Here is a 23,436-nt window from a genome sequence, read left to right as displayed (position 1 = left end):
CTTTGTCCTTCATTTGCACGCTGAAAACATCCACATTCTTGGCGTCTACGTTCAGTAGCTCCGCCAACTTCTCGCGGAACCGTTCCAGCTTGCTGCGGAAGATGTTCTGTGTGCGATAGTTCCAGATTCTGATGAAATCCTCATCGGTAATACCAACCAGCCGGACTGATCCCGAGTTGACGATCGCTTCGTAGGAGATGTGTTTCACCAGCACCGACATGTTGGCGTACGATTCCTGGGCGTGCTTGCGATCGTAAATCTTAAACCGTAGCTTATAGCGTCCTTCGCGAGCCCCGCGTCGCATCGTCACCATGCCGGACGTGTCGTCCAGCTTGAAGCGTGGATTCTCCGCCTCGTCCCAGTAGAACAACTTGTCGGAGGTGTCCCAATCGTCCAGATCGTTCACGAACACGCGGCCGATCGGTGTATCCGGGGCCTGGCCTTGGTAATTATACACGACCACCTCCTTCGAGCCGGGCTGCATAATGTTATCGTTCAGATCCCCGATCGTGATCGTGAGCGTGCTGGTACCGGTCTGTGGTGGAGTTCCCGAGTCCTTGATGACGATCGGGATGGTGTACTGTTTGCGATACTCTCGATCGAACGATCCGAGCGACGAGATGATCGCCATACCGTCCCCTTTATTACTTTGCTCCACCTTGAAGGAGGTGCGAATGACATCGTCCGCGTCCGGATCCAGGCGGAACTGGAACGGTGGCCCATTACCCTTCAGCCGGTCGTCCTTATCGACCGCGGATATTTCGATAATTTTTGACGGTGGGGAGTTTTCCAGCAAAATGGGCCGATAGTCTTCCGCGAACACTGGCGCATTATCGTTTATGTCCTTGACCAGCACGGTCAGGATGGCAGACGCGGTGCGTGGCGGCACACCATCATCGGTGGCTAGGATTTCAAGCGAATGCTTCGCCATCGCTTCCCGGTCCAGTTCACGCTGGATCGTTACCGAACCTTCCTGGTTGATGGCAAACTGACGTTTGCGATCCGTCGCACGGTTGATGCTGTACGTGATCTTACTCTTGCCACCCTTGTCTATATCAATTGCCTTGAAAGTGCCCAAATTCTTGCCCACATCCGCATTCTCATACACGGCAGCCTCGATGTGTGGTTTCTTGAAGCGTGGCGTATTATCGTTGATGTCCTTCAGCTTCACAATGACCCACGAATGATCGACGTGGTACTTGTCGCTCTCGTCAATCCCCTCGTTATCGATCACCTGTATCCGAAAGCGAAACCCATTCATCTGCATCGGATCTTCGTAGTCTAACGGTTGCACCACCTTCAAGCTGCCGGTTCCGTCCGCATTCTTCACCATCGCGAACTTGTCCGCCCCGTAGCCGCTGCTTTCGATGATTTTATACTGGAAGTTATTGATCTCATCGTCATCGTTCACCGTCACGGTCAGTATGGGTGCCTCGGGCAGCACACTGCCATCGGTTTCCTCCACCTCGACGAACCACTCGTCCTTGGTGAAGCGGGGCGGCATATCGTTCAGATCCTTCACCTTAATCGAGGCCGTACCCGTACCCTTCAACCCACCCCCATCGGTGGCCACAATCTGCAGCGAGTAGTCGGGCGTTTTCTCCCGATCGAGACAGCATACGGCCGTCGTGATGAGCCCGGTATCGGGATTGATGTCGAAGATCGGCAAACCAGTATCTTCCTCGATCGCATTTTTCTCGATCGAATAGATTACCTTTGCGTTGGTGCCCTCGTTCCCGTCGTCATAGTCTTCCGCCTTTATGGTCATCACGTGCATGCCGATGGTACCGTTTTCCGTCACATTACCGTACGCGATACCGTTCGGGAACTGGGGTGCATTGTCATTAACATCCTTCAGGTTGATCTGCACCTCGGTGAACCCAACCAGTCCCTCACCACCTTCGTCCTGTGCGAAGACGGTGAACTTCCAGGACGCCCGTCCATGGGGCGGATCTCGGTTCAGAGGCTGGGAAGTGGAAGGGGGTGGAGTGGATGCAAAAAAAAAATGTTAGACACCATCGCCAAAGTTATTATTTTCCCATGCCATGCACATAATCGCTTGGGTTGCGCTATTTAATTAAAGCTTCGGAATGAAATTGTGTTTGACTTAATGAAGCCTGGCAACGGCTATTGACGTTCCTCTTTCCGTGTGCATCGACACAAGAGCAAGTTTGTAAAATTGCTTGATTTAATTAAATTAGAGTATTTACATGAGGTAAAAACTCGTGTCCGGTAACAGCACAACAGCCAGTGCGAGACCACTGCTTCGGTCCCGTACGAATCATTTCGACCCGGTACAGGCCGGTAATGGAAAGTTATTTAAAACTCTACAGCAAACCCGAACACAGTCGCTCGCAAAACTTTCTCCATCGAAAGTCCACAGCGGCAGAAAGAGCATTAACTCTTGAAGACGCTTAAGTTTCTGTCCGGGAAACTTAACCTTCTCCGTTAGCGCCGTGGTTGGAAAACGGAATAAAAGTATTCTGTTCCATCTAAAAAACAATTCCACAACAAAATGTCCGGCTCGGTCCGGAAGGTTCCGGGCTGGACTGGAAGAGTTTATACCACGAAGCTGGTACCATTCGGGTAAAGTATTTTTAAATGGCTTTCACTACCTTGTCAACTGGCGTTATCTGCAGTGTGTACCAAAAGTTGTTTTGTGTGTGTGTTTTTGTTTCGCACAACTCATACGCACAGCAGCGTCGCCATTCCATTCGCTTAATTCCATTTATTTCAATTCCGTCACGGCATTGCACTGATTTTGGTTTGGTTGTCAGCAGTGCGACAATACGGGGCAACGTGCTTTTTTTTTGTTTTCTTTAATCACGTTTAGTGAGCATACCGGACCTACCTTCAGCACAAATATCTCCCCGGTGGCCTTGTTGATGTCAAAGTTGCTGTCGGAGGGATTTTCGATGTCAATACCGGGCCCGGTCAGGAAGTAGATGATGTTGTTCGGCCGCTCGACATCGGCATCGGAGGCGGTGACCTGGTGCGAGACGGGAAGGGCGAAAAACGGTTTTGAAGAAGATGAAATGGGAAAGAGTGAGTGGAAAACAAAATTATGGTAAAAGGTAGAAACACATCAGAAAGCCGTCAGTCTTCCAAAAATACCCGAAACATCATAAGAGTGAAAACGATTGGCTCAACGAAAAACCGAACGATGTTTGCTTTTCGATAGCCTTTCGGAGTTTCCTGTCGAAGGGGGGAGGGAAGGTCCCAGAAAAGGTCCGGCCAAGTGGGAAGAAATATGAATTCTTCGTCCCGATGATTGGCATGACCATTTCCCGTTCGATTGCTGGGACAGACACAGGGCATCTGACGCACACCTGACGTTCAGCAACGGACTCACTCCCGGACAGCTAATTCAATTCCATCGTCTGTCAGTTGGAAAATTAGTTTTTCATTTATTACTGCAAATTGCATTGCTCGATGTCCTGTGTGATGGCAAGGATGGCGCACCGGTTGGCGTTCAAAACATTCCTTAGAGCCTGTTTGTTGAAACGGTTCGACATCGACGGCCAACGGAAAGCCGAGCCCAGGTATTGTGCAATGCTGGCATAGAGCGGCCATGCCTACACTGGTTCATGAATTTGTGCCTGTTATTCCGATTGAGTTGTTATGAGTACAGCGACAGCGTGTTTTGCTGGCATTTGTGATTGATTGCTGTTTATTTTATTGCCTGCTAGAATTACAACCATACGAGAGAACCATCCGTGATTGAAGCTTACAAATTGCTAGAGACTAATCGGAGCTAATGGTTGCAGCGATAAAGGATAGGCAGGTGAGATTGTTTTGATATTAATTTGCTCTTCCTTCCATACCACTGACGGACCGGGAACCATTGCTGCCATAAATGTACTCGCTGGGATAAATATGAGCTGCAGGTCAATTGTGAATAATAATATCGTTTAGATAAACGATACGAACCCACCGGGCGCTCGCTTTTCCCACCGACTATAATTGTTCTCCGACGTGTGTGGATGCATCCGTGATGAAACGGCACGTACGAAACGTAACATCCATTAACAGATTTGATGCGGCACATCACAAGAGCCTGGCAACCATCGAAGCCGTTACAACCATCGGAACACTTACCATCTTTTCCAGCTTGCATCGTGATCTTGCAAAAGGTAGTGCTCTACGTGGTCTATTTGCTTGTGAAACAAACCTCATGTTTACCGATGCAATTACACCGTACCACGGATAGACATCGCGCTATCGCAGGAGCGAGGGTTGAAGCTGAAAACCGATCGGGACCACCATTGGGGATAGCACTTAAAAAGCAAAGTTCCATTACATCGTGCGCTTCGGGGGGGGTTCGCGTGCTCATGCGGCTTGTGAATTTCATCAGCACATTAGTGCACCGCCGCTCAAAACGTGTGCTGGCGGAGGACTGGAGGGGGAGGTGGGAGCATGGATAAAACTTTTCCCACTGCTGCTGCGTTCAATGGCAATGTAGCAAATGGGAGTTTTTGGAAGATGAAACGAAACGGAATGGAAGGAAAAAAAAACTGCACTACGTTCACTACTGCAGGAAGCGCACTAATCGTTCCTTTTTATGGTTCCGTTTTCTTGTTTGATTTCTTTTAGCTACATTTTCAGCGACAAGGATGTTCAATGTCGCGCTTAGTCTACCTTCGCTTGTGTGTGTGTGAGTGTGACAAGAAGACTGGGCCGAGGATTGGCAGCAAGCATGAATACAATAGCGTTGAAAATTGGCATCGAGTAAATAGAACCGGGTAACCGGGAACCCCGGGAACATGCCTTGCCATCAGGCAAATGTAAGAAAAACCTAACCGGCACGACACAAGAAGTTCGCTGTTTTGCCGGTGGTTATGTAAATTTTAATGAAATTTCATTCTCCCCGATAGCTGCATAAGTTTTCCGTCCATACCATGCGATGTTTTTGCTATTCGTCTGAGCGATTTTTTGTTCTCCTCTCTGTATGACTCTCAACTATTCCGGTTATTCAGCGAGCTACAGAAGTGGTACCGCTTCTGGTTGTACACATGGCCGTGCATTGTCGTCGTTGCAGCAATGGAAGCGGGAAATGGTCAAATTTATGCAAATAGCTCCGCACATCGTAGCTGGCAGCTATGGGAGGGAATGGGTTTCGCGTCTTCCGGCACATCTGTGTCAAGGGCGCAGAAACCGAACCGTTTCTGGAGGTCACTGTGGAAATGAGCCCGTCCGCAAAACCCAAACTCCAACCCCATGCCACACAGGACTGCCCCGCCCCTCCCGGAAAGAGTATGTTACGGGTGTGTATTTATATTCATTAAAAAGTTTACCCTTCGCAGATTTTACGCTCATTTTCCGCCGGTGGGGCAACTCGGGCACGGTGATACACATCAGTGCTAAGAACGACGCATTATCCCGACGAAACACAGGATACGGGCAGAAGCAAAAACGGGCAAATCTCATCACGTCGGTTGGTGATGCGTTAATTTCGGTGATATCTCATAATTAGGCAAGCGTTTTCCGACCACCCGGGGACCGGATGTGCAAAGCGTGCGGCATTAAATAGCGATCTGTTTTGCGGAATCGCTTTGCCGACTCGCTTTTGGTTGGTTGGTTCGGGGGTTTGCCAGGTGGCGCTTTAAATTGTGACAGCTGAACCATCAATCATCGCCAACGTCACGGGTACGACGCGTGGTCCGCTACGTATCTATGCGAACCCGCGCAAAACACGCACACAATCTGGCCGAAAGTCAGCCATTCCGGTGCTGGGTCGGCCAGCTGGGAGCTATTGTGACACGCGAACAGTTTGCCAGTTGCACCGATGTGCATGAAAACATGACAAAGTGTGATACAACATGGGCATTTGGAATTCTTCCCCACCGGTACTTGATTCAAGACTAACAGGATGCAGACAAACATCCCTCGGCAAACGGCAGCTGGCAGATACGCGGCCAAGCTGCCGGTTGCAAGGAAAAGTACCAACGACAACAGCTCTCCAGCGCTCGAATAACGATCGTGTACCGCGTTCGATGGAGATTGGAGAGGGAAGCATTTTTCAGGATAGAATTTTCGTAATGACATCTTTACCCCGTCATAAGCTTGTTAATATTTATCCTTTGCCTCGTTAAGACGGGCTTGAGGTTCTGTTGACGTGGGTGAGCGAAGGCGACGTGGCAGTACGTGCCATTCGATCACTGACTTTACCACCATTACCAACGTGGCTGGTTCCAGTGCAACGAACGAGCGAGTGATTCGTTGCGAGTGGAAATTTGCTTTTCCAGGGGCTTTGGTTGAGCATACGATGACGTTATTATCATCGTTATCGTTTTCCCAATAGGAATGCTGCTGCTGCTGCTGCTGCTGCTGTGTGTGTTTGGGTATTTGGCCCCAACACCCAAGTCACGTTGCAAATGCTGCAACCGAACATCTACTCAGCAGCATGAAGTTGGCAGAAGCAGATGCAAACACAAAAGAAAGGCAAAGGAGATCACGTGTGGTGCTTGGAGCCTCGCTGTTCGGTAAATAAGATTATGCTTTCGATTCGTTGCAAGTGCTTACGCTTTTGTGTGTGTGTGTGAAGAGGAAAAGCTAAAGATGGATCGTATGCTTAAGGATAGTTTCTTGTTTGAGCGCTTATCGATAGCGTAGGGAAACCATCTTTCGTAACTATCATTACAAACGACGTTATCCAAGGCAGAATGGAATGCGTTTTACCCACACACACAGGAAAAAAAGTTATCTGATGATGATGTTTTATGGTTTTATGGAATAATTAGAAAAGGAAAAGCTCTGCTGCCTACAAAAAAAAACCTTCATAATATTGATGAAAAAGCGATATTGGCTAAAAGTGCATTGAAATTTCATTCGAGAATTGGATTCAATCACTCAATGAAGCGACAATAAGCAAATAATGATTGAGTTACACACGGATTAGCATTTATTTGCACGTTATACCCCATTCAAGATATTTTCAATAGCAAAACAGCAAGACAGCACTAAATTCTATTTGTTTTAGGCAAAAACCACATACCGGCAGGCGTACCGAACCGATTATCGCTTGCAAAAGACTAAAAGCTTGTTTGCTTCCATCAGCTTCACCATCCTCATCAGCATCCTGATCATCATCGTGAGACGACGACTACCGTCTCAATACTACCTCCACCGTCGATGTTCTGCAAGTTTGTGTCCGTTCGACAAACTATCTCATAAATTAAATAAATGTTTTTCAAAGACATTCTACGTCCAGAAGCTGCGTGCGTGCACTGCCGGTTCATATGCGGTACGTGCATCACACCGAACCTGGGCGGAAGAGGTCAAGATAAGCTGCCATACCCCAGGGTTCCGGGTTGGCTAAATCGCCTTGGCTTAGCCGGACGTTAGCCGGTTGCATGTGTGTGTGTGTGTCGGTGCCAAAGTCATAAAGCAGTCCTGTTTTACGACTAATACCAACCAGAGGAGCAGTGTAACGGTCAGAGCCATAATTGAACGTTCGAAAGCAATAAAATTGATAAGTGTCTTCCATCGTACGGAGGTCATTTATTTCACTTCACCCCGGAGGAAAGTGCTGCCAAGGGCCAAGCACACATACAGGCGCACACAACCATGCGGGATGCGTGTGTTTTAAGAGGCAGAGCAGTGTACGTCAGCAAAAGCTTTAGGAAGCTAATGAAAAATACAATTTATCTTCTAGCTTCCTGGCGGTGTGGTTTCCTGGAGGGCGATAGTTACAACTACCCTGCCTGGATCTGGATGTGCACCAGAGACATTATGCCACGTACGCAACGAATTCCCTGCTAAAAGGTAATCTTTCCCTGCCTGGGCTACGTTTTGAAAAACCAAGTCTAAAGGTGCCCCCCAACGAGAAGCATTCGTGGAGATCACTTTCCTTTGATCAGCGCACGTCAGCTGGAGCGCTTTATCTCACTGGCAGTGCGAAAGACGTACGATCTATCGGTATTTAGTGTTACATCCTTTCAATTCTAGCACCATGCTGTTCCACTCCTTTCGGTGGGTAGCGAGATACCCGAGGATGTCTAACACTTGGAACAAGATTTAGCTCTTCTTTTTGGAGCTTGTAATAGTTTACCCGTTTCGTGCGAGCATGCACGTCGGCGGGAACCATTTTTGGGCGCTTCAAGTGACTGCGAGACCTAGCTCTTGATGGTCGGGACCCATTGTGTCAGCGGTGTGCTCGAACGAGAAAGGCAACCAGCTGAAGAAACTCGACCTTGCGGTTCTTGAGATTGAATAGAATCCTCATCCGCCCGGGGTTTCTTTTGTGTGGTAAATCGAACCAATGGTAAGGTGTGCTCGTGTGAAGCATTTTCCTTGCTCCATCTCCCCACGTTTCGTCGGCCCATTCGCGGTCAAAAGTCAAACGGATACGATGGAGTGCGGACGGTGAAGTCGTCATCACCGATGTCGCGTTACGCCTTTCCGTAGTTTCCGTTCCACCCTTCCACCCTTCAACCACCATGCACACAAACACACTGCAGCGTTACGCCACTTGGTCAGGCAATCGAAATAAATGGACGAAGCCAGGAAAATGGACGATAATAGGGGGCTAATATAAGTTATGCTCCGCTTTACCGTCGCTTAAGTGCGACCGTGTGATGGAAACTGGTCGTCCAAATGTTCACGACATCTCACTGTGTGTGTGTGGTACGTTTTGTTTTGGTGGATGGAGGAGTTTTGTTTTGAGAATTAGATTCTAAAGAAGCTTGCGCTTTACGAGCGCATTCGACATGTTTGCAGTTCATGTGTTGCGATCCACAAAATGGGTGCCGTCCCGCGGAGTCGTCGTAGCTGCCGATGCAACATTTTACGGCCACGTAACTGCACGGACGTGATTTTCGGAGCAATGTCGGTAGGGTTTCATGTTCATGTTTTCTTCCCCCCCCCCCCCCCCCCCCCGCCCCCCGTTTTTATGGAACAATTTGTTTTTTTTTTCTTTCGTTCCGTTGTTTAGTTCCCTGGAGAGCGACCCTTCCGGTGTCGGGACAGAGAGGCTTTCTTTTAGCCCGTCGTACGTTTGGTTGCAAACTGTTATTGCCGGTTCCGTATAGGCTGTTTGATAAGTGAACTTCGCGTACGTATGTTTCCGGATGCTTTGGCCTATAAAACGACACGTTCGTGTAGTATCCCCATTGCGAAGTTGAGTTTCCACGTATGTTACACTGCGACGCCGAGCGGGAAGAAGCCGAGGGAAGGAATATGGGATGCGAAGTGTTCGGTACATTTGTCGTAAACGAGTGGAATTGTTTTACGTTTTCACGCCATCCACCAACGGTGCCACGCGTGGTCGAAATCCAATGATCTAGCACAAACCGTAACTATTTCATCGGGTGGGTTCTGCTGCGGGGAACTTCGAAGGGGAATAATGAAACTCACGAACTAGAGTGCCCGGGACAGCACATGACCTAGGGCAAGGTTACCACCGATGGCACTTTCTCGATGACAGTGCCGACGGCACTGGTAAATAGTGCACGAGAAAGTTTCGAATCTAACTTTAACGACCGTAAGTCGCCCGTACTGCATGTGTGTGTTTTACGGAATTTTGCAACCCCCAACGACGACGATGACGACGACGACTGCCAAAACCATTCAGCGACATCTCGGGACCACGTTGTGTGATAGCAAGACAAACTTTACGACAAACCATTCGGAGCCAACGTCGATCGCGCCCCGAAAGGTTGGGGTGGGGCAGTGGAAGCTATGAGTAACAGTGAGTTAACATTAGTGAAGCTAAACAGTCCTCGGCACTTGACTTTTCCAAACATTTCCCATTACGTGTGTGAGCGCGTGCAGATGGAGTGGATATTGGATGGAGAGTTGGGACGGGTTCTGAATGATTGTACAATGAAGATGCTCCGTGCGCCGTTGATTAATGATTGAACGAATCGAAAATGCTCGTGCCACGCACAGATAGCGGCGAGCGGTGAAACTTTGATCAAACGCGAATTATTAAATGCACTACATTATCACGAGTGGAAAATGGAGTTTTCGTATGGACAGGTAATTGGAAAACGCTGTTTGAGCTTTGACAAGGGAAAATCTTCTTCGAAACGGGAAAGTTGTAACATTTTGCGAAGCCATTAGCGTTGGGTGGGTGAAATTTCAAGATTCATCTGCGGGAATATGATTTGAAAGTTGTTGTTTTGCTGCTCTGCGTTGGTGATATTTTTCGTCCATTTGGTGTTCTACCACACGAAGGCACATATAAAAAGTTGAGTACGCAATGGCGAATGCACCGCAGCATTGTTTTTGTTTATAAACAGTAAGAATGTACATGATTTTTGATGACAAAAAAAAAACAACACACACAAACTCCACCAGTAATATTTTCTCTCCAAACAATGCAATTGTGCTTTGCTTGGAATTCTACTTCGTAAACACCAGAAAAAAACTAGACACGACACGACCGAACAATGGACGGCAGTAAATGGCAGAAAACATTGTGAACAAAAAAAAACACCGCTCACAAAGAGTTGTTGCTCAAGAAACACAAACAAATGATGGGGGTCCTGTTGCACCGTTTGCATATCACCCAACAGCGTTGCAATGCACTTCCGCACATGTTCGTTCGCTGCCGATTGGATTGGGTAGTGCAAGCAGCAGTTTTGCAAGATATGCAACTGTGCTTCCCGGGGTATTTTTGTAACGGTTGTCTGATACATTTGCCGAGGAAATTTCGTACGACGAGCCATGTTGTTTGTTTGGCATTTGTTGTTTCTATTGAAATATTCCCCGGCGAGTAGTTTCTGTTGTTGTGCTTCATTTACCGGTTCTGTCTTATTACTTGCCCAGCCCGTTGCATTGCACGTGAGGACCAAATGCTCGCCCCCCGCTTCATGTTTTCTATGCATGCGTATTTTTATGCAACTTGCCATGCTTTGCTTTATAACGACCGAAGCAAAACGGGACGTGTTTGTGTTTTTTTTTCGTTTTCTGTGTCATTTACAGACGATAGCACGACCAAACAAAGCGTATAGTTACTGGAGTTGTGCACATTACTGCGCAAGAGATTGCGAGTGATTTCCGGGCAAAGTTCGGCACGAGTGTGGCAAGCGGTGCGCCAAGTGCAGTTGCGACAGATAAATTGCATAAATACATGCAAGCGAAGCAACAAAAAAACAACAACACGTAAAACTGCATTCTGTTTTACCGTGCTTTTTTCACTTCCACTCCGTCGTGAGGTGTTTGCGAAAGGCACAAAGCAGATATAAGAAGTGAGTGGTGTTTAAATGGTTTAATGGCATGCTTGTGAGCTTCGGGGACATGCTGTGGCGAATGATATACTTTCTGGTGGTTGTATGTTTTCTGTTTTGTTCGGTGGTTCGGTGAAGCTCGTCTATATTATCGGGCGACAACCGACAAGAGGTTGTCCTGCTGAACACATTTCGTTAAACAAATGTCATTCGCGTGTACACTGTTCAAGATTAACGATGCAGACCAAAGATATTCTTTTGTGGGACAAAAGCAAAGATTGGGAAACATTGTGATGCTAATGTAATATTTATGTTGTGGTGGAAATGTAACGAATCACACTTGTTTTATTTAACACATTATTAAATTTAAATTAAATCATTAAATGATTTTTTAAATAACTAAATCAATTAAACTCTAAAAAATTAAGTTATTAAACAATAAATCTACATAATAATAAACTACTCAATAGAAATAAATTATAACGCATCATAAAAGAAAACACTCTATCACAAATTAAAGAGAGTCTTTCAAGTGTTTCTTTCAATCGCTCTTTAAGAAGTCACTCATTGTAGATTGATAAAGTGCCGCGACCGATCATCAAAACCCAATTGGGAGCCAACGCTAGGCCATGTTAAGGAGCGATATTTATGGCCGAATAGGCAAGTTTATTCGCGATGGCCCATTAGCAAGCCATCCGAAGCGCCATCGTTAATGGGGGAGCTGAATGGCAGGCACCATTAGATGCGATATCCTTATCATCAGCCATTTCACCTTTACGCCGAGTGACAATAACCATTACCGTCATCGGACAGGTACGAGTTATCTTAACTATCTGCTCACATTGCAGTTAAGATGCGATAGTACGATAGGGCGGATTGTCGGCCAACAGTTTGAGGGTTGCCTTCGGCACACCTTTACCGGAGGGTTGGACGAGCTGTGTATCCTTTTCCCAATCGTTACAAAACCAGAAAACCCCGGAAAGAGACCAAAATAAAAGCGTAACGAATCTTATCAAATTGCGCTTTTTCTTCGAACGAAACCGAAACCACCGGCGATACGGAATGGTGGTTTGTGGTGGTATGTGTGTGTTCGAGTTCGGTGGTTCCAATTTTACTGAAATGGTCAGTAAAACCACGGCCCTCGAACGACCGGGTAGTTTCGTGGAACTTCTTCGTATACAATTGGATACAAAAAAAGGCAGCAGATAGGATGGTCCCGGCGGTACTGTGGACCGAATGTTTCTTTCATTAGCCATATCGGTAAATGAAAGAACCGGAAATTGTGTCACCGGCTTGTTCCGCAGTCAGCGTGCAGCAAACGGAAGGCACTACAGCATGAAGCAAACGAAGGAGGACGTTGATTCGAATAGGGTTTTCCGGCCGATTTCGTTCCGGGTAGGGTACAGGGTACAGGTTGCCCCACGGGGATGGAACGGCGGTTGCCGTTCCAGTTCCCGGCAAAGACCGGAAAACGACGTTAAGATTTTCAGTTGGCGCCCTTCACTGTTGAACGTTTGCTCTTCGGTGCAGATTAATATCAACGCCCTTCAATGACGTGCAAAGCGAACGTGACGGCGGCTGTCTTGCTGTGGTTGAAGATAAAATATCAAGCAGGAACTGTTTGGTGACCACTGGTCACTTGTACTCGGTGCGAAGCGGCGGGGTTTGCCCAGAAACATTGTCTTGCTTTTGGTCCATGGCTAGGCCAACATTCAGTGTGCACGGTAAAACTTTCCGTAAAGTCTTACGCTGTGGTCTTACGGAGGAGCCGAACTTTTTTGCCATACAGCTCCACCCCGGAAAAGCCGAGAATGGAAAGTTTTGCGCTGAGACAGCACGAACAACGAGTTCGTACGTTTGCGGTTCTCCGGAGCATTTTCTTAGAAATGCGTAGTATTCATGATAGAGGCATTCAACATTCTTTCCATGCGGTTAGTTTTCGTTGGTCAACCAGTGCGAATGTGCAAAAAGGGACGAGTAAGCGTAAAGTTGGAATAAATTATTCATTGTGTGCAGAAGGATCGATTAGAGAGAGTGTCTATGGTTGAATCATCATGCCGAAATAGGTGGAGAAGAGCGAAGCTTAAGTGAAATTAAAATTTTACAGTTTGGTCCATAACCGCCATCGAGTGGTTCCGATAAGTTTAAATAAATAACTACACTTTCATTAAATATGGTTGTGTCCAAATAAAGGTTGGACCATGAAACCTGCTTTCGAAAACACTTTATAACATCTTTAAAGGTTTCACCAAAAGTGAATGTTTTATTCGATCGTAAAGTTATTATTCATGTCCTGATGTTCTAAAATAAAACCCACAATATCTTGCACTACCCAAGCACCAATTTTCTCCACAAACGGTGCCAGAAACGGTTTAAATTCCAATGCTAATCAAGCCACCAGCTTTACACAACTTTCTATAATTGCTGTGGTTTGCTAATAGTGGTCCCTGGTTCAAGCGAACGCGCCCCAAAAACTGGGAACGATCGAGCGTTATTTATGATGTGGAATACATTAAGCAAAGTGGCTACATAAAACTACTTCAAAACGTTAATCCCAGCCCAACTTCAGCATGTGGGAAAAATTCCAACCCTCAGTTTTGCTAAGCTCCATGGCCGTAGGGCGCAGAACAAACCCTTGCATTCTGGACTCGCGGTTGAAGCACTGGAATTTTTCCCACCAGAGGATTCAATCGTTCGCTACGGTGGTGTGTGTGTGTGTGTGCACGTGTATGGATCTGCCCACGACTAGATAGGGAGATTTATTCCGTCCAATGAATTATCGTCTTCTGTTGCCATGAACGAAGAATGTGTTCACGAAATTCTTCACACTTTTCCGGCCGGTTGGTGTGCTGACTATTCGGTCAACGAAAATAGCTAGCAAAGTAGACACACGTTGAATGGGAAACCCGTTCTCAAAAGCTTTGTAGTTTGCAACGGTGAGGCGAGTTTGGAAAAACTAAAATGGCGAAAATGGTTTACCCTTTTCGGGTTTGCGGAAAAATGTGTTGATGTTTTTTTTTTTTTGCGAAGCTCACGTCGCTCGGTCAAACCATCTTTATGAGGAAATCGTTTATCATATTTATCGCTTCGGATGTCTTTTGCCCTGGCTGGTACTTAACCTCGCTCTAGCGGTTTACAAAGATCAGTTAATTAAAGCTGAAATTGAAAGGAATCCTTTTCGAAATAGCCACCGCATCGATTCCACGAAGGAATTGCATCGGAAAAAGGGATTGTAACTACGGCAGGGAAACATGTTGCAATTGCCGATGGGCAATCGATTTCTGAGCACCGGAAGGTACATTTGTTTTCGCGCAACTGATTGATAGCAACCTACACAACTTCAACACTGACAATCATGATGATGACGGTTGCATAACCGAACAAATATTGCTGAGGGGCGATCGATTGACTTCCGCCTGACGTGTAACGGGGTAACGGATGCATGCTGGGCAGAAGTACAACCGGCGGATGTGCAAATTGCATTTGATTGTAATAGGAAATGAATGTTATTTTCAATGAATTTTAAGAGCATTTACGGACAATCGCGAAATCGATGCTATTCTATAGGAACGATGTGGGTGTGCCAAATCGATCGGACCATCGCAGTAAGCTGTGTTTGCAGTGAGAAAAACTAATTCCCAGCGCTTAATCCTCGGTATTGTATGGTTGCAAAATTCATTATAGCAATTTCCTGGATTTAAATGTCATCCGAATGATAGAGTTTGCCTTCGTGGAAAACCCAGATTACAACGGTTTGCATAAAAAAGTTATAAGGCTAAAGTGTGTTTGGAAAATAATTTTAACTAATGATGACGCTTTCTGGTAAGTGTCACAATGTTAATAGCCTCATTACGGTGGCAGCCTTTTGACATATGAATTAATTAATCTACCAACATGACAATTATTGATGATTATCTTAAAACGTGCTCCCGCCTGGTGCGAAAGTTTTTATTGCACACGGCGGTGCACAGGGACTGTGCGTTGACCTGCTTGACAACGGACAGTTCTAAATCCTCATCAACTCATTTTCCCCATTCATATTTCATCCGGCACGACCGCAAAGTTGGCAACTTTTCTAGACGATGAAAGATAATTAACATTTATTAATTTAAAACTTTCATATCGTATGACTCCGTGCGGCACGTTGTTTTACCCCGGGGGTTTAGAGTTCAAGGCATCCTTTCGCCCTCAAGTCAACAACGAAACGTGTTCTTAAAGATTTAAGCACACCCGCAGAAATCTCCAGAAAGTAGTGAGAGTTGTAAAGTGAGGTGGAAGAACAACACATGGATGGTGGATGTCCATTTTCTTGATTTTGTTTTGCCTAACCGGGATTTCGCAATTTCGCGTCAGGAGAATAGTCATATGTGGCATGGAATTATTTCACCATCACATTGTTGAGCTGCTTACAGCGATGATCACAAAACGAAAAGGTGCACCCGTATGGTTACGAGTGGTTACCGGCAGGGATTTAAAAATTTGTTTCCTTTTTTCCGGTCTCCCGTGCACCACCGGCTGGCGATGCTGTGCCATGTGGGACACGGTTTACCAACTCGGGAAGCCATTCCGAGCGATTCGTGGAACTTCACCCGGGAAGTGTTATTACGCCTCAGTGATTTGGGAATTTTCGGTTGACTTCGTCGGTAGCGTTTTTTTGTTTCCTTTCTTCCTCTACTTCTACTCGCTACCTCTCTGTTTCTCTCTCTGTTCCCCGTTATCTCTCTTCCTCTTTCAAATGTTGCCCATTTCCTTTCCGAAGGACCTCCACAGCCACTTTCCTCGGGTTGGTTCTTGGCCTTCATTGCGTTGTTATGTTGCGCCCGGGGGCGCATACAGTTTTTGCACTCCACCGAATTCCATTCACCACGCCACAGAATCTCTCCCAGGACTCATCCGAGTCGAGCCATTATTTTTAATGTTTATTATTCTTATACATATTTTACATTTATTGTTATTTTTCTCGATCTCTCTCTCTTTTGCGCTTTGTGTGGCGAGGAATGCGGAAGGCTCACGGGTACGCGGCGAGTGCGTAAGCATCCGGACCAGGCCGTAGACCCGGCACCCGGCACTGTGTCTTGATGAAGCTTTTCTGCATATTCGGGAAGCGCTGGACACCCGGAGCGTTCCGGGCGCGTCAAGGGTCAAAGTTTACGACGCCTAGGGGCAATCGTTCGCAGCTTATCTGCGCACCGTTACGCATCCATTGCTGTTCATGTTCGAACTTGGGCCACCCTTCGCACCGGGCAATGGATTGTCGCTTTTAACTGAATTATTAATTGGTCAAACAGGACAGAGGAGGGTTGTAGTCGATTGGTGTTGTAAAACCCCATTGATAACGAGAGTTTTTTAAAAAAATAAACAGAATTCATTATTAGAGCCACAGCAGCGGGAAATCACATTACCATGTTCGGTAATATCTGCAGGCCGAGTGGTGCTTGTGGTTTCCTTCTAATTGCCTGAAATATTCGCTGTTCGATACGTTACATCGATATGCCATTCCGGCATGGTGGTAGTAAGTCATTGCAAATGCGACCGGCACCACTATCTAGTTCAAATGACTTTCCAAAATAATAGCCTCCAGGAGCTTGGAGGCTTCGGTGCGGCTAGCGACAATCAGATACACACAATATGACACCTTTATGGTGCTTGCAGTCATTTCCTGCTATCCTCAATTTCGATCTACAAAATTGGACTAATTTCCAGGAGAATTCCCCAGAGCGCAGCTAGCAAAAACTCCCCCTTGTACCGAGTGGTTTTCGGTGCGATAAAAAAGGGGTATCATGTTTGATTTGCTTCCTGCCCTCGTCACCATCGTGCCCTGGGTAAATAGTAAATCGTTTCGCTAGTTTGCACATAGCTGACGGTTGGGCTGTTTTTGTAAAAAAACGGGTGCCAGAAAAGCGTGCGTGTCCCCATTAGCTAACAAGCCACCCAACCCTGGAATGGATTTATTTGATATGGTAAAAGCGGTCCGGATGTAGGAGTAGGCCTTCCATATTCCTTTGCCTTTGTATCATTCAGCCGGGATATATTTTGCAATTCGGCTTAATCAGATCCTGTGTGACCCTCGTTAAAAATTTCTTAGAAGGCCAAGCAGTGCCGTTGATTCCCATTCACGTTCCGGTGAAGCGACCACTCCCCGGCGTAAACCGTACCGGAAGTGTGCGAAAGGGAATTGTGCGCCTACAAGTCTGGTGCAAATGATCCAATTCTAACACCATACGGGTGGGATGTATCATGTCTGTATTGTTGCCGAAGGTGCTGAACCGTCCCGAAATGCTCTGAATCGTGAGAAATTACGAGAGACACAAGGTAGTCGCAATCAGGTGCGGATGGGAGTGTGTGTTGGCGAGAGATTTGAGTCCTTTTGGAGGTCATATCGAAACGACAGCATCATCGAATCTCTCCATACATCCCTATCGGGATCAACGACCGGGTAGGCTGACATGGCTGCCATTGTTAGAGGATGGTAGCTTAGCTCCCCGGAATAAGTCGCTTCCTGTCCGAAATAATCCTGGTCGGATCAGACAGACTCCGTCCGGCATCGTTTACGCTAGTATTCCTTTTTTCGATGTATCCCTTCAAACAATATCCCACGATAGCCCGGGTACTTACCCGCAGCACACGCTTCGGCAGACCTCGATCATCCTCCTCAGTGATTTGTGTGCGATATGACGATTTCTCAAACACTGGCGGATTGTCGTTTACATCTCGTACGTTGATCAGAACGGTGGTGTAGTTCTCCTTAAAATTATCCGATGCCGTCAACCGTAGCTCGTACTGTGTGGGGAGAAAGGCAAAAGGAAGCATGTAGGCATCGTTCAGGCTTATTGCTGTGGCGTTTTCTTGGATAAAATGGGCCAGGATTAAACAAGGGGATCGGGCACTCATAATCTGGAGTATGGCGTGAACCGTACCACAACTGCGCCACCGTCAGTATCAACTTACCTTTTTGATCTTCTCATAATCCAACGCCTTAGCTACGTACAAAGCGCCGGTTGTGTTGCGTATCGCAAACACGCTGCCTATGTTACCGCCCGAGATCTTGTATCGTACACCGGCCGCTGTAATGATAGAAACGCATGAAAAGAAAATTAGTTTCCAGTCCTGGAAAGTGTCGCTTTAACGTGCTTTAATTTTTGGTTCAACCAAGTTTTCAACCGATGCGACCGATGTGACTACGAGGTGTTGCAAATGTATGGTAATTAGCTCTCATACCCTAGACCTGACTGCCCCTCGGGTAGTATCGACGAGGAAATTCTTCATCCCATTCTCCAGCTGCGGTTGATTTGTACTGCTTGCACACGCACCCCCGTGAGCTGATGCGTTACAGAAAGGGGTACGCGTTGAAAAGCGTCACCACACGTGCAATTTATACACACGCACGTGTGGGAGCGCTGTTTAATTGCACCGTACGGGACCGCTGTTAGTTTAACAGCATCCAAGCAACACCGGGCCCGGTCGCTAGGTTAGTTAGCAAGTTAATTTTAAAGTTGGCCTAGCATAACAGTGCTCGGGCAATCATTTGATATTCTGCACGAACCTGATAGGCCGAATCGCTGGCTCTCCCCCGATCGTGGGAGCGAGATCCAAAATTATGCTAATTTCCTAAACCACACCACGCTCGAATTGCTTTCAACGGGTGGCAAACCACAGCGAACCGGTACGTATTGTTTGAGTAGGGCGTTGCAAACGAAAGAGGCTTGAATAGGTGTTTACCAACGTTGAAAGCGAAGCATTTGGTTTGATTTCGTCTACAGTCTTTCACCGTGTATTGTGCGCCAGGCAATTGCCAAACTGATTATTATTTTCTATATTTTCTAACCTCCAGCGCAGTTGCTTGCTGGAAGCGATTTATAAACAATGAGGCTTCCAAGAGTGGAAATGTTTTTCCAGTATGAAAATATCGTCTCTGTGTGCAGTACATTTGTTCTCCTCTAGCGCCGTTCCATCACGTGTCTTCTAGCATACATTTTTGATACGAATTTTGTGCTGCGACCCGAGTGACCATCGCTGTACCACCGCTGCTGTGGCTTCGCTGCATCGTTCCCAATCTGCATGAGCGCACGGTGGCCCGGTGGTCATTCATTTTTCATGCAAAATATTGTACATCCCTGTTGAGCTTCCTGTTTGCGCCATAAAGTGCCGTCGGTAGGCGTTCGTGTGCGGTTGGATTTATTATGTTTATTAACATAAATTTTCATAAATTACTGTACAACGCTGCGCGCTCGGGTTGGCTAGGGTGATGGAACACGTGGACGAGTACAACCACCAAACCTGGTCTGCAATGTATCGTCCTTTGTGCTGACGATTTTGGGTAGTTTGGCAGGGAGGGAAAGAATCGCTCGCCCAATGGAGACGCCCAGTAGCTCGTAATGGAGGCGCCCGGTGGTTTTCAGGCGAATACCAAAGGGAGCTGGTTTTAGGATTGGAAGTTGAAGTGATTGTAGCAATTGCTATCAGCACCACCGTAGAGCATAGGACACATTTTCCGAAACAACCCTCTGTTTTGGGTGTTCAAGCTCCCAAGCTGCAAGGGTTCTGTTGCTCTCTTCCCCCCTCTTGAAGCGGTCGTCCAAAATGTAACAATAGTTTAGATCGGGAGAGTAGTAGTTTTACATAGTCTGCGCTTAGAGTTGATTAGAACCAGTCGTGTAAAATTAGATTACCCCCTGGAGACGAAACTGCCAACGGTGTAGTGCGCGTAGTGGAGCGAATAAAGTGGAGCATTGTGAGGACAAATTTTCGTAAAACTTTCCCACCGATGCCACAAGCGGTCACAATACCCGCCGAGTTGTCGAATTAGACTACATTTATATTCCAGTCAGCGACATGTTGGCGCGTGAAAACGTAACTTTGATTGAATTATCACCGTACTGTACCACGTTCCTGGCAATGTAAAACAATCTTCTCATGGCGTTGTTTAGTGAAGGGAACAAGGCATCATCATGATTTGGAGAATAAACGTGGCGGAGGTGTGTGATTAGATCGAAGGCCACGAGACAAGAGTAGCTGAAGGATATTCATTAAAATTTAGTTGTTCCATCGGGTGCGAAGAGACAGGGATTTGATGGAAATTGAATTTTAAATACAATGCATTAATTGTTTGTGACAGACTAGACACAGCAGATGCATGATCTTAAATCAATAATTTAAAGTCTCTTTGTGAAAAGTCATGCTTGAGATCGAGATAATTTCGTAAAGTGGCGAATGTTATTGCCACATTTTGGGATTTTCACTTGTTTTTCCTCAAAGTGTCAATAAAAATTCTTCTCTTGCCTCTGCTCAATTATTAGCTTTGTGTATTTACACATTTAAAAGAACTCTTTAAAAATATTTGTTTTAGCTAAAAAATGCAATATTTTTACTTAAAATTGCTTGCAGAAAAGCACATAATGATTAAGTTCCTTGTGATGCTTTATCTTTAAAGGTATGTTGCAGCTCGGAATTTTCTCCTCATTTTTTCGTCCTGTCGTTCCTAAATTTCTGTAACAGAGGTTTTGTAATTGTTGTTTTTAATTTGTCTGCCACCTTCACCGAACCCGAGGGACATTGTGAGTGATGGCAGGGATGTTTCTCGATGGGGAATTCTTTACCCACTGGCATACCCCAACCATACTCTGTCACTCTGTCAGTGTTCTTAAGCCTCCCCGTAGGCCTAAGGGTCGATGAAGTTTTTGTAGGAATTGAACCGTAACAGTTTACGTCCGTCTTTTGGTGTCTTTTTGAAGAAGCAGATCTGAGAATCGTAAGGAATGTTGTCTGTAGTATGAAGCCTTTTCCCTTCTCGCATTGTTCTTTTTCCTGGTCCAATCCTTTTCAAGATGGATCAGCAGGTGAACTCCTGTCGGAACAAATTAATGACAATGTGACCGTACTAAGCTGATTCTCGATGCTTGAGAGATTTTTGTGTCCTTTCATTGTGAACGTGTTAAGTGTAATAGAAATAAGCTAAGAGAGAAATAACACTGCAGAAGTAAAATAGTTACAACGTGGTGGATCGTAAGGATACACTGTAATACTCCCACTAAAATCATCACTTAGCACATTTTCTGCGATTGGATGCTTCGCACACGGCATGAATAAAAGCCAGTGGAATGAAATTGTGATTGTCACGAAGGTTGGTATTTTAATCCCACATCACGAATGGGATTGCCCATTGTTCGTACCATTGTTCGGTACATTATCCATAGAAACTTTGACATTTGAACTACGAAATGTCCACGGTAGAGGTGCATCCACAACGTAGCCGTCACTGTAACTGTCACGACCGATCAACCGACGGGAAAGCATTTCAATGACACGAAAATCCACTCCGAGCACGAGCCGAGCGTGCGGTGGTAACAAAGAATGTGAAACCTAAAGTATTTCATCGAGGCTATCGAGTGCAAAAACAGAACTTCATCGAGCTCTCGCAAAATCTATTGGGTTTCGCAAGTGCATTGTAAACCCAAAACAATGACGTGAACCCAGTCCGATCTTTGACAAGTACAGCGTACCGCGCCGAGACATGTTTTTTTGTGCAAAAAGTACAAGAAACCGCATAGCTCTGACACGTACACAAAGAAGCTACCTATCCTCGACGGTATTCCACTGCTCCTCCACTGCTGCTTCTCTGCTGTTGTGGAAAAATTAAGCCCAAAATTACATGCTCACTGTCATGTCGGGCGTCGTTTGTCGAGTGCCAGCAGGGACGATGGCACTGTACTTTCCGCCCTCTGCAAAACCTCTGCTCGTAAACCCCCCCGGGGAGTGTTGTTTTTTGGTCAGTTTGACATGATGGATGACAGTTGCGGTTACTAGGGAATCCTTTCCCGCGGCTAGGTAGGGATCTGGATCACCTAGCTACAGCCCAGAGTTTTTTTTGGCAGATCTTATTCCAAAAACCATGCGGAAGTTCAAGTTTAGGCAATGTTTCTTGTTGTTGCAAGAATTTCCATTGAAGTTTCCAGCAAGCTTCTTGGAAGGATCACGAAAGTTGTCGCCATAGCTTGATCGAATATATTGGGGAATTATTTTAATGCTAAGCCAAAATGAAAATTCTCTGGTAGTGTTATCTGTCATTGTGATACACGTTCTAGCTTAATCATTTTTCATGTAATCCTTATTGTATGTAAATATTGTCTATACGTCAATGTCTTTTACATTTATGTGATAATAACATTCAATCAGCATATTGGTCAAAGCACATTTTATTGATGGGATAAATGTTTAAATGCCAGAATACACTTGAATAAAATTATTCAAAATGTCTATTCAAATCTCCAGCTTCAAAATGCGTGCTCAGCAATGAGAAACAACATTGAAGTAATTTTTCATCAGACAAAAATGTGTTTTCTAGAAAAAATAAACCGAATTGTTAGATTTTTCATTTGCATGCCTCCTAGGACGTTCAAACCAGGATGTAAAGTTATCATCAGTGATTAGAAAATAGTATAAGACTTATCGTAGATCTTAAGGATTCGATTGAAAATTTGCATTCCTTAACCAATGTGAAACATGCAACAATCGAAAGGATGGGCAAGGCTGTTCGATCGACTCCGGTACCAAGAACGACGATGATATTTCTCTATTTTCATTTATAGATTCCCCAGCTGGCAAAGGGGCGATGCTTGGAAAACCACGAAGAAACCACAAAAGCTCGTACTCCAGAGATGATTAGGGAAGATTGTGCGGTTTTGTTAGTGCTGCTGCTTTCGATCGCAACAGTACATTAGAGATGGCTTCTCTTGCGCTCTTGCTTTATCTGGCCGGTGCTCCGGCGCAAAACCTTCATTTGAGAAATTTTCCACTCCGAAGGGTGGAGTTTCACCGGGTGCGGAAGTGTGCCGGTTGAAGAGGACCAATATTGGCTCATCTACTTGATGCATGGAAATCGGTTCCAATCGTACCGGATCTCGCACGCACGCAAGACACACACCACTGCCGGTGAGCTTGGCGAGTTGGGTTGCTTCGCTTCTTCCTGGCAGCTATTCTCACTGAGTCTTTTCGCCTTCCAAATACCACAACGACAACGGTTGGACGTCCAAGTGCATTCTTGTCCGCTCGGATTTGTGAACGAAGGAAAGGAAAGTGCATGTGACGAAACCGCTCCGTAACGGTGGGTTCCATCAAACACACTGCTCCGGATCTGCAAGGTAGCGAACGAAATACGATTCACTATGCAGCGTTGAGCAGAATGCACGTGAAATCCGGCAAGTCACTTACTGAAATCACTTCACCGTTGAGCTGTTACGTTCAAGTGGAATCGGCGGTTTTTTTTGTG

The 23,436-nt window shown here is 46.0% G+C and overlaps 1 protein-coding gene across 1 annotated transcript in view; it reads right to left on the bottom strand.

Annotated features, from left to right (window-relative positions):
* The window catches only part of LOC128305703 (neural-cadherin-like), a 113,581-nt gene that overhangs the window by 3,563 nt on the left and 86,582 nt on the right, over positions 1 to 23,436 (bottom strand). The window contains exons 3-6 of the mRNA XM_053043283.1: positions 18,120 to 18,235; positions 17,787 to 17,951; positions 2,852 to 2,989; positions 1 to 1,966 (exon numbers count right to left, since the gene is read on the bottom strand). The exon at positions 1 to 1,966 is cut by the window's left edge and continues 1,654 nt beyond it. Coding sequence (XP_052899243.1) covers positions 1 to 1,966; positions 2,852 to 2,989; positions 17,787 to 17,951; positions 18,120 to 18,235 — 2,385 coding nt within the window. The remainder of the gene's footprint in view (positions 1,967 to 2,851; positions 2,990 to 17,786; positions 17,952 to 18,119; positions 18,236 to 23,436) is intronic.

Source organism: Anopheles moucheti, chromosome 3 (assembly GCF_943734755.1).
Source record: "Anopheles moucheti chromosome 3, idAnoMoucSN_F20_07, whole genome shotgun sequence".
Taxonomy (NCBI): Eukaryota; Metazoa; Arthropoda; class Insecta; order Diptera; family Culicidae; genus Anopheles; species Anopheles moucheti.
The sequence above is the reverse complement of the archived record's forward strand: the minus strand, read 5'-3'. Positions and strand labels throughout refer to the sequence as shown.